General features: G+C 38.0%; 2 protein-coding genes, 1 long non-coding RNA gene and 1 pseudogene across 3 annotated transcripts; 1 reads left to right on the forward strand and 3 right to left on the reverse strand.

The window, feature by feature from the left end:
* Positions 1-3,284: 3,284 nt before the first annotated feature.
* On the reverse strand, positions 3,285-5,343 carry LOC121774311 (lysine histidine transporter 1-like). Its single transcript, XM_042171208.1, has one exon. It carries the CDS (start codon positions 5,341-5,343, stop codon positions 4,837-4,839), a length of 507 nt encoding a protein of 168 aa, XP_042027142.1. The 3' UTR covers positions 3,285-4,836.
* A 42-nt stretch (positions 5,344-5,385) lies between these two features.
* On the reverse strand, positions 5,386-6,533 carry LOC121774312 (lysine histidine transporter 1-like). Its single transcript, XM_042171209.1, has 3 exons — positions 6,450-6,533; positions 6,046-6,203; positions 5,386-5,773 (listed from the first exon to the last, which is right to left on the reverse strand). Exons 1-3 carry the CDS (start codon positions 6,531-6,533, stop codon positions 5,386-5,388), a joined length of 630 nt encoding a protein of 209 aa, XP_042027143.1.
* An 843-nt stretch (positions 6,534-7,376) lies between these two features.
* Positions 7,377-9,886, reverse strand: LOC121774979 (annotated as a pseudogene).
* LOC121774980 lies at positions 8,662-9,768 on the forward strand. The gene is made up of 3 exons (XR_006045081.1): positions 8,662-8,797; positions 9,032-9,148; positions 9,256-9,768. It is a non-coding gene; the product is annotated as an uncharacterized LOC121774980 (long non-coding RNA).
* Positions 9,887-11,690: the final 1,804 nt, after the last annotated feature.

An 11,690-nucleotide genomic window follows, 5' to 3' on the forward strand; every position in this document is an offset into this window, starting at 1 on the left:
TTAATGTATTTTTTTAAAATTTTTGTACTTTTTAATTTATTGTACTTTTTTTAAAAATTAAAATAGTATTATTAATGTTTCCCGTATATGTCTCGTAAATTAAATTCCGTATATTGTGTTATTAGTGATGTGGCTATTGATGTGGCTGGGCTATTTATGATATGGCTAGGCTATGGCTGGACTATTTCTGATGTGGCAGGAGGATTTTTAGCATTGATGATATGGCAGGAGGAGTTTGTGGCTAGGCTATGACTGGGCTATTACTGGGCTATAACCACTGTGGATGCTCTTAGTGAGACAGGGAAATACTATATAATGGACGTAGAGTAATTAAACACAACTTTAAATTTCGTGTCATTCAATATAAAAATTACTCCTAAAATACAATAAAAAAAGTAAATCTTCTATATATTTCAGTTGACTCATTTCTACATATAATATTTTCTCCGTCTCATTTTTTGGCGGCATAAAATTTTATGCAGTATTGTTTTGTATGTTAATGGAGAGAAAATTTAGTAGTAATTGATTATCTTAATTGGGATAAATCGAAAGAAAAATTAGTTGTCTTCTTTGGGACGGAAGGAATAATAATTAACATAGTATTTTCTTTCTCTTACATTATTTTTTCTATTTAATCTAATAAGTATATTTTTCTTAATTTCTCTGCCGAAAAGAAATACTCCCTCCGTCTCAAGATAAGCGAATAATTTCTTTTGGACACGGGATTTAACGAATTGATATTTGAAGAGTTAAAGTAGAGAGAGGAAAGTATGAGATAGAGTAAAAGATAGAATAAAGTAGGTGGATGATAAAGTAATTGATGATTTTTTGCTAAAAAGAGAAATGACTCACTTATAGTGGGACATCTCAAAAATGAATATGACTCGGTTATCTTGGGACGGTACCTAGCTATGGTAGAACGGAGGGAGTAGTGTGTCATTTAAAGTGATACGAATGGAGTAATTTTTTTCTCTTAATTTTTGAGTTATTACAAACAAATAGTACTCCCTCCTGTTTCAACTAAGTCGAGTCATATTTATTTTTGGAACATACCACCTAAGTTGAGTCATGCCTTTTTTTAAAAAAATAAAAATCAAAGCATCCAATCACTCTTACTTTATTCCATCTCCTATTTTACTCTCTTTTTTTTTTCCTACTTTACATGTCTCTCATACTTTTTAATATAATTTCTTATTAACTTGTCATCAAAAGTTGACGGAGGGAGTAGTAGTAAGAGCATCTCCAATGCCGGCGTCAAAACCGCGACGCCGATTTTTCGCCGACGCCGGTTCTGACGCCGAACCATTGGAACCGGCGTCGGCGAAATCGGCGTCAAAATCGGCGTGGCCATGCTGATTCGCGCGATGACACCGGTTCCGACGCTGATCCTCACGTCGCCATTGTGGGTCCCGGATCGGCGTCAAACCGGCGTCAGATTTTATTTTTTATTTTTTTTCTTTTGAAAACACTATATATACGCGCTTTGAACGTCATTTTCATTCGCACCACTTGTTTTAACGAGTACTCTCTCTCTACCTTACTTTCTGTACAAGATCAATTTAAGAAATGAGTAATGCCGGTGGTAGTGGTGGGGATGCGGATGAGTACGAGCGTATGATGAACGAAGAGCTAGATGCCTATACGAGCCGTGAGGTTGATCGATGGATGCAGAGTTATATGCAGCCGGCGGCACCTCCCCCACGACCAGTTGTCCACCGTCGACAAGTGGTTGATCGTGATCATGAAGCTGCACATCAGCGCCTGTTCACAGATTACTTCGCAGAGGAGCCGCGTTTTAACGCCAACCATTTCAGGCGTCGTTTTAGGATGATGCGGGACTTGTTTATGCGTATTGTTAACGCTTTGGAGCAGCGATATCTGTATTTCCGCTTCAGGCACGATGCGGCTGGCATACCCGACCACACCCCTATTCAAAAGTGCACTGCGGCAATCAGGCAGTTGGCCTACGGCACCGTGGCAGACATGTGGGACGAATACCTCCACATCGGTGAGACGACTGCCATCGAATGTATGAAGTATTTCTGTCAGGGCGTGATCGAAGTATTCGGTGATCAGTATCTCCGAAAGCCTACCCCCGAAGATTGCCGGAATCTGCTGCGGATGCACGGGGATCAGCATGGGTTCCCGGGAATGTTAGGCAGCATAGATTGTATGCATTGGGAGTGGAAGAACTGTCCCGCTGCCTGGAAGGGGTTTTACACGACCGGCTACAAGGGAAAAAATCCCACGATGATCCTCGAGGCCGTAGCTGATTACCGGTTGTGGATTTGACATGCGTATTTTGGGATAGCCGGTTCGAACAACGACCTAAACGTCCTCAACTCGTCACCCCTTTTCAACGAGCAGTGCCAGGGCGTCGGTCCGGCCATCAGTTTTGTCGCCAACGACAACCAGCATGATATGGGCTACTACTTGGCGGATGGGATATACCCTAGGTGGCCCGTCTTTGTGAAGACGATCCGGTGCGCATCAGATGCGAAGAAGGCCTACTTTGCGACGCGGCAGGAGTCGGCGCGAAAGGACGTGGAGCGCGCATTTGGTGTGCTTCAGGCTCGATGGGCTGCAGTTAAGGGACCAACGCGTTTGTGGAATGTCGACTGCATTGCTGATATAATGTACGCCTTTATTATCATGCACAACATGATTGTCGAAGATGAAGGTGTACAACTGACTGATTGGGCCAACGACGATAATGAGGCCGGTCCAAGCCACGACGTCGCCACCGCCAACGTACGAGGTGGGGTACCTCACGATGAAGAAGCCCTCCTCCAAGCACATGCCGACATGCGTCAGACGGAGGCTCATATTCGACTCCAAAAGGATTTAGTTGAAGAGTTGTGGGCGCGGAGGATTGCAAGACGTTAGTTTTTATGTAAATTTATGTAAATTTTTTAAATGTAATTTTTTTAAATGTATTTTTTTAAATTATTGTACTTTTTGAAATTTTAATAGTATTATTCAATTTAAATGTATTTGACTCGTAAATTAAATTCCGTATGTTGATACGAGTGTAAATTAAATTATATAATTGTTAGTAGTGATGTGGATAAGTAGTGTGAAGGCTATGTGAGGGCTATTTGATGTCCAGTTGATGTGACAAGCTGATGTGGCAGGAGAATTGTAGTGCTGATGATGTGGCAGTGTGAAGGCTATTTGAGGGCTATTTGACGTCCAGTCTTACTGGAGATGCTCTAAGAATTTTGTAAATATCGATATTCAAGATTTTTTTATTAACCTACGCCATATTTGAAATAAAAGAAAAACGGAGTACTGTTATTTCAAATTTGCAACGATAAAAAATGTCTCTGGAAATGGCAAATTTCCTCGTTTGCAAAATCTCGTCTTGGATTACATTGCCTATTCTCCACTATCTCATCTTCATCGCCCACTATAATGGCCAGCGCGATGAGCTCGGATGTGGACATTGCAGCTAAGGTGTTTGATCTTATGCCTCCACCGTTTTATGCGCTCTATTCTCTTGTATGTTTTTAATGCATTTTGATTTTTCTTGCTGGTGAAAATAAGAAATAGATGTATAGGGCCTGTGAATGAGCGAGTAACCAAACTTAAATTATTACAAGTGATTAAAAATTCTTGTTTGATGGTTTTTAGGAGAATCTTTCTTTTTCTTGGTGGAGAGTTGGTTTACCTTTATTCTTTTGATTCACCTTTTTTTTAAATCTAAGTTTTTAATATGTTGTTGTTGTTGTTATTGTTTCCTACTGAGGTCAATTAGTTCTACAACCAACATGTCATTTCAGAATTTTGTCTTGTAAAATGCATATCTATTTGTGTGTGTGTTTGTCATGTTTTACATTATGCACAATATACACTCTAAGCATTAATGAAGTAATTCCCTTTGCATATCCTACGTAATATCCTGAGTGCAGGTTTAGTCCTTCTATTTTTAATCAAGTTTTATTGTTTCTACTTTTGAGGAACATAATAGTAGTGTTTCGGTTTCTATACGGCTTATTTATTAATCATAAGGAGAAAATACAACTTTGAAATGAACCCTGGGTATTTAATTCTTTTCTTGGTTGCTATATTCCCCTTTAAAATTCATATTTATCCACATTCAGTGCATAAATCATGTTTTAAAGCCATCAGAATTCGTTGCTACTACATTCTTACCCTTATTCTAGAGAAAGGGGTGAAAGTGCTTAAGAGTAAAATTCGTAGTCCTTAGCCTTCAGGATTATATTTCTTAAGCCTCCAATGGGTGAGAGTATCATCAACATAAGTCCAAGAATAATGCAAATCTGAAAATAAAGCAGATGATTAGACATACTACTTTTAGTGCTATAGACTTCGTGCTTTACTTACCCAATTGGTGAACCAAGATAAGCTGAATCTTTTAGGTTTATAGATTGCCAGCCACATAACACAGGGCAACTGAAATAGAGAGATAATAGAAGACTCAGCCAATTATGCAGTATTCACAACTGAGTTTCAGAATTACTTACAAAGTAAGTTGTCGGGGCGAAAGCAAAACCTCCAAAAAATCCCAGCAGCCCACCAAAGAATGGGAATGTTATAGCAATGAACATAGTAAATGCTGGGGAAAACATTTAGAGTTAAGGTTGCTAAAACTTTTACATATGAGAACTTCAAACTAGCAAATACTTCAGTTTGGGAGAGGGTGTGGGATTGGTTGGTAATACTACCTACGTATATGTTGCGTGAGATGAAACGAAGCCAAAAGCTTGGTTTGAACCTCAGTGTTTTTACTAACATAGTTTCGATCATGTCAAAAACTGGCATGGCATAAATCTGCAGAGAATGGGATCCAATGTAAGAAAATCGAATTCCTGTTTACTGGTCGAGAAGTGGTTGAAAAAGAGAAAATATTTCAATAAGCAATGAAAACTGAACCTGGTAACTTCCAATAACATGGATAACCACAAACATGTTAGCTGCTGCTATGAGCCATGCAGGTTTCTCTAACGACAGAAGTATGTTGTCCTCGACTTGGTTCCCAAACATCCTGTAGCCTATAAGAGCAACGGGGAAGTAACACAATGCAACAACGAAGTAGGCAACAAGCACACCTTTCCACATGGGCTTCTTTGAGGGCTTCTCTTTTGTTGATGGAATAGTTGCCTGAATCTCCAGCACCACATTGTGTCCGGCATAGGCAAACGCCACCTCCCCCAGGGCGGTGAAGAAGTCAAAAACTTTTCCAGCTCTGCTGGATGCAGGATAGCTGTACTCAACTCCCTTTTGGACTCCCTTGTGAATGGAAGCTGTCCATGCTATTGTAGAGTAACTGTTTATTTGGAAAAGAAAGTGAGTATCATTGTACCTTTTGTGATCTTGCATTAGTTTCTAATTGAGGAGGGCTTGGTTAAAGATAATGAACACTTACGTTAAAGACATGACAGCTGCAGCTAAAGATATCCCAGAGATTGAGTTGAAGTTTGGCAAATGGGAGAGAACAAAATGGGCAGAGGCGAATATCATTATGAAGTAAGTAGTTTTGATATCCTTACAGCTTCCACACACAGTTTTGTGGAATTTCTTCAGCGATTTGCCTCCAGTTACCATGTAAACTATATTGACACCAACTTCAACGACTAACTGCTGAGGTACTACGATGTAAAGGCCAAGCTTTTCACCAAATGCGTGCTGGCCAAGTTCATGGTATCGATCAAAACGTTTTCCTGGTACCATCTCATGCATCTCAACCATTTGCCACAAAGTGTATAATGTGACGATCCATGAGAGAATTAGAATGGCAACTCCTGGTCCCCTAAAGTCACAAGTTATGGAATAAGGAATAGGTTTTGATGGGAGAATTGAAAATATAAAGGAGCAATATATTGATAGGTTTCTGAACTTTCATTTTTTTTATAACGTTCTATTTTTTTATAATGGGATGCTAAAACTTTCATTGGTTCAGTTGGATCCTTGTCTAGTGATCCAATTTAACCAAATGAAAGCTTGAGACTAAATATAGCATAACGCAAAGCTTAAGCTTTACCGAAACAAACAAAGTTGTCCTCAGGTTGAAGGCATGCTTACCATCCCAGAGCTGCCATGGCATAAGGAAGACTTAGGACACCTGCTCCAACCATGGCTGTAACATTGTGGAAAGCTGAGTACCACCATTTTGCATTCCGTGATGAAGTAATTGGAAGCCAGTCATCTATTGCCTTTTGCTCCACTGACCGGTAATCATCCTATAATCAGCGATACGAAACAGTCAGACCATGTAATTGAAATGGAGTATAAAGATGTTCTGTTAAGTATGGAAAAATTGAAATGGTTGGTGTTGGAACTTTCTCCACACAATTCTCTCTATAACAGTTAGTGGTGATGATGAATTGTGTGAAACTATAATATATCGAGATCCAGTGAGCCAGGTCTTTTATGTGCAAAAACACAAGTGTATAATTTATGTTCTATGGAGACAGAATGACAGTTACTTTTGTTGCTCTGTATGTCTCTCCATCTGCTGGTGTTGAAGCAGGGATAGAAACATTGTCATCGGCTGCTTCCTTCGTTGCCATGGTGTTGTAGCACAGAAATGGAGAGAAGATGTAGGAAACTACACAATGGCTCTTATTTAGATGTCGTATATTAGCACATAGATTTTAAATGAATAAATATTGGTTTGCCTGTTGGAGGGATGCTTCTTGCAGCAGACAAATGAGGCAGACAAGTCTTCTAGGTAAGCGGTATTCACACTAGTTCAAGATTCCGAACTTTGTATTGTCATCAACAATGAGTGATTCCTATCTATAATAAACTTAGGTGCTGTTTTTTGTTGTCATACAAATTGATCTTTGAGTGTATAGCTGGTTATAGAAGGTATCGTAATGTCCGAAATTCATAGAGATTAACAACACATAGAGATGCAGGCTCACATTGGACAAGATTTAATCTTGTATGCATTATGCAACCAATAAATTAACCTCATCCTTGAGCAAGGATAGATTATGCAGTCTTAGATTTCTCCATCCTTCATTTTATTATTTTGTACTCTATTGCAAATATGATATGCTTCATCTCTCCAGCTCGGCGAGTGAGGAACGATAATTTCGAGGACAGCTTCACCAGCCAAATGCAATTTTCTACTCTACTAGTTTTGGAATTCATGGTACGTCGCCTTGACATATGATATTACTTTGTTTTATTCTGTTTCATTATATATTGTATTATTCTCTTTGTATTTGTAATGTATTCTGAAGAGTCTAGGGTATCAAAGGACATGCTTCCTCATGTTTCGGTTAGACTATCTATCTAATTGCCTACATGTAGTCAACGTCTTGCATTGCATTTCCGCAGCATGTTATGTGTTGATTAAAAGCAAACTAGAACATGAAAATCAAAACAGTCACATAGTCATTTGCTAGCATATGATTGTATCATTGTATTTAATACTGTTATTCATTAACAAAAGCACTATAAGTCTAGAACACAAGCAAACAGGTTTATACACAGAATAAATTCAGAGATAAATTTGTAAGCATTGAATTGCTGGAGGAGTCAATGAGCCCTCCACTCCTCGCTTAGCAATCGACACATCCATCTTGGTTTAAAACATCCAAATTTCTTCACTGATCGAGCCTTCTCAACCAGCAAGACACATCAATCTGTAGATGCTTAGGAGTAGAACTCGTAGGTCTTTGCTTGTAATATTATTGACCTTAGCGCGCCTATTGGTGCTATAATCATCAAAAGGACTCCGAGAATGATGCAAATCTGAGTTCCGAAATCCCAAAAACCATCAGCTAGTGATAAGACAAAGATATGTAAGAACATAAGATATTATGAGTAGAAACCCACCCAGTTAGTGATCCAAGATAAGCTGAACCTCTTTGGTTTATAGATAGCAAGCCACATGACACAAGGTAGCTGTAGGAAAGTTTTGAGCATTTTAGATATTATGCTAACAAAATACATTCAATCTATAAAATGCAAAAACAATATAAGCAGTTTAATTGTACTCACAAAGTATGTGGTTGGTGCGAAGGCAAATCCCCCAAAGAATCCGAGGAGTCCGCCAAAGAAAGGGAATGAAATGGCAACAAACATTGTGAATGCTGAAACATTGATATAAGCATTCTTTTTAAGGCATAACATAACAATCATCTTACGGAATGGAGTTTGAATGCGGTAGCTTAACGTACCGACATAGATGTTTCTGGTGATGAAGCGCAGGTAGCAGGTTGGCTTGAAGCGTAGTTTCTTGACTAGGAGAGTCTCTATCATGTCAAAAACTGGCATCGCGTATATCTGCATCCACACACAGCTTGTGATTCGATGACTTCCTTTGATATATGTATGTCGAATTACTGAATTACACGAAAATGATAAAACACACTGAGTTTCATTTCACCTGATAGCTTCCAATAACATGTACCACGACGAACATGTTAGCCATGGCGATGAGCCAAGTTGGTTTGTTTAATGATATCAAAATGTTGTCTTATACTTCATTGCCATACATCCAGTATCCAATGAATGCGACAGGGAAGTAGCACAGGGCGACAACAATGTAAGCAACGATGACTCCCTTCCACATGGGCCCCTTGGAAGGCTTCTCCGTTGTCGAAGGGATGGTGGCTTGAATCTCCAAGACAACATTGTGCCCGGCATAGGCGAAAGCCACATCTCCCAGAGCGCTGAAGAAGTTGAAAATAGTACCAGCTGTGCTTTTGGATCTGTAACCATATTGCACGTCTGGTTGAACGCCCTTTTTCAGCGCAGCCCCCCACGCAATCGTAGAATAGCTTCCCACACAACACAAAATTATCATGTCAGATCATAGGTAAGTTGTAGAAAGTTTCATAGTATATAAATATATATGTATCTCAGGATATGATCAGTTGATAACTATCTTAAATTGATAACTGACAACTATTGATATTTTACATGTCAACAGAAGACATACGTAACTCAACTACATTTAGTTGACTTATAAATGTCTTCATGTTGACATCAATAACGTAGGTTGTTGACATAGTTGTCAGATATCAATTTAAGATAGTTATTAACCTAACAGGATCCTATATACCTCAAGGACATGATTGCTGCAGCCAAAGACACGCCGGAGATGGCATTGAGGTTGGGGAGATGTGAGAGGACAAAGTGGACGGAGGCGAAGATCATTATAAAATAGGTAAGCTTGATGTCTTTGCAGTCATCACAGACCAAATCATGGAATTTCTTGAGTGATTTCCCTCCTGTGACCATGTACACAATGTCCACTCCAACTTCAACAACAAGCTGCTGAGGCACGACGATGTACAGCCCGAGCTTCTCTCCAAAGCATGCTGTCCGAGCTCGTGATATCGGTCAAACCTCTTGCCAGGTACCATTTCATGCATCTCAACCATCTGCCACAATGTGTAGAGGGTGATAATCCAAGATATGATCATCACTGCCACTCCGGGGCCCCTGAAAATAACCCGAAATCGTTCAATTTCAAGTCATATTTTCTGCAGAAGTTTCAAAACTTACCATCCTAGCTCAGACATGGCAAAAGGGAGACTGAGAACTCCAGCTCCAACCATGGCTGTGACATTGTGAAAAGCCGAGTACCACCATTTCGCGTTTCGTGAAGAAGTGATTGGCAACCAATCATCGATCGCCTTCTCTTCGGCAGTCCTTGTATCTACCTGCACGTTTATTTTTCATTTACCTCTTCCTTTGGAGTTGCTCTTAGTCCGATACAGATATACTAGAACAAATTAAATTGACATGTGTTGTGGTATATGGGAACTTATATTTTTCTTGTAATCGCTTTCAGTTGAATCATCAGTTGCCATGGCCATTAAAATTCAATGTGTATCAACTCTGGAAATACAAACTCTTCACCAGGGGCGTAGCTAGCCTATGTCTAGATGGGGCAACTGCCCCTCCTCATCCCCACTCATCCTTCTATATTTTGGTATAAATTTTCAAATATATATCAACTTCTTCACTAAATGCCCCCTTATTAAAATTCATAAAATTACTCTGGATATAATCCTCCCTGTGGCGTGATTTTCTGGCTATGCCCCTGCTCTTCACCCTCTTAATATGTAAATATGCAGTTGGAAGATTAGTTGATGTTATCAGAGATAGAGACGTTTTGTTCGACTTGGACTGAAGAAGGTAACATGAATTCTTGTTTATAAAATTGAAAGCAAATATAAAAGCCGGCAGTTTTGTCCTAACAATTGTTTAGTAAATATGTTATTATTCAAACATGTATAACAAATATATAAAATCAGACCAAGTCAAGAATGAATATTTGAGCGGCTGAATTGTGATCAAGAATCCAGCCCATTCAATTCCTCGAAAATAAATTGATAAATAATTAAATTAAACTGATCCATAAAATATTGATCCAGCTATAACCAAACCTCGATCAACGTGAAGTTTTTGTTTAGTTTAATTCAATGGTAATAACTCTCTGCATCGATCGTTTTGTCTAGAACATATTATTCAAAGCTACTCCCTCCAGCCCTATAATATTTGATTTGGCACAAATTTTAATGCATAGTTGAAAAAATAAAGAAAAGATAAAAAGAAAAGTTTTTAAAGTATTGTTAGTAGAGAATGAGTTCCACCTCATCAGGGAGAACAAAATTTTCAAAATTAGAAAGTTCATACATTTTAGGGACAGACTAAAAAAAATAGTTTATATTTTTCCGAAACGGAGGGAGTATATTATATACTCTCTGAGCCCCATAAAAATAGGTCTCTATAAATCGAAAGTGGAATTCATTTTTCTTTCCATCCACTCGGATTTTTTCAGTTTTATCGATTTTGTTAGGATCCGCCTTTTCTCCAAAAAATAAGGAAGGAGAAGGGTATTTGGGACAGCATAAGAGTTAATGTATAATTGGTAAAGTAAGAGAGAAGAAAAGAAGGGTAATTCAAATAGCATTAGTAGATAATGTGATCTACATTATTACTCCCTCCGTCCTACTGAAGATAACTCACTTCCCTTTTTGGTTTATCCCAATCAAGATGACACATTACTAAAAATAGAAACACCCTACACACAAAATAAAGCTGCATAAAATCTCATACTGCTCAAGAAATGAATCATCTTCCTTGGAACGGAGGGAGTACTAGCTAATGTTTAATGCTAAGTTATAATTGTATAAACTATCTTATGTATATAGGTAATGAGTTAGTTAAAACTTTATATATATGGAAATGGAGTATTTTAATAGAATGAATGGAAAAGAGAAATATCTTTTATTTTATGGAATGGAGTAATTTTGTAAAATGAATGGAAAAAAATATCTTTATTTTTATGGGATGGAAAAGTATATAATCTGTTCACTACTATCAACATTCTAAATATCATTTGATTAAACCACTCGTCGAAATTGGAGTTATTCTCTATGTAGTAGCTCCAATTTTGAGTTCATTGTATAATTTTTTCTCGAAACTTAAAAGATTACAATAATAGTTTGCACTTATTCTTCGTTTTTATTTAATAGTGCGAACAAAATAATATTCGGACAATTTACATGAAATATGTTGATTTTCAGCGGTTTAAAAACATTTGATGTTGTTGGTAGACATATCACTATGCCTATTTTTGAAGACATGTGAGTAAGCTTAATTAAGTTACTGAAAAACTTCAATTATTAATTATGGACAACCCAAATATAAAAGCAAAAACTATATTTGTAATATTAGTAAGTTCAAATTAAAAATCA

This window comes from Salvia splendens, chromosome 17 (assembly GCF_004379255.2).
Source record: "Salvia splendens isolate huo1 chromosome 17, SspV2, whole genome shotgun sequence".
NCBI lineage: Eukaryota > Viridiplantae > Streptophyta > Magnoliopsida > Lamiales > Lamiaceae > Salvia > Salvia splendens.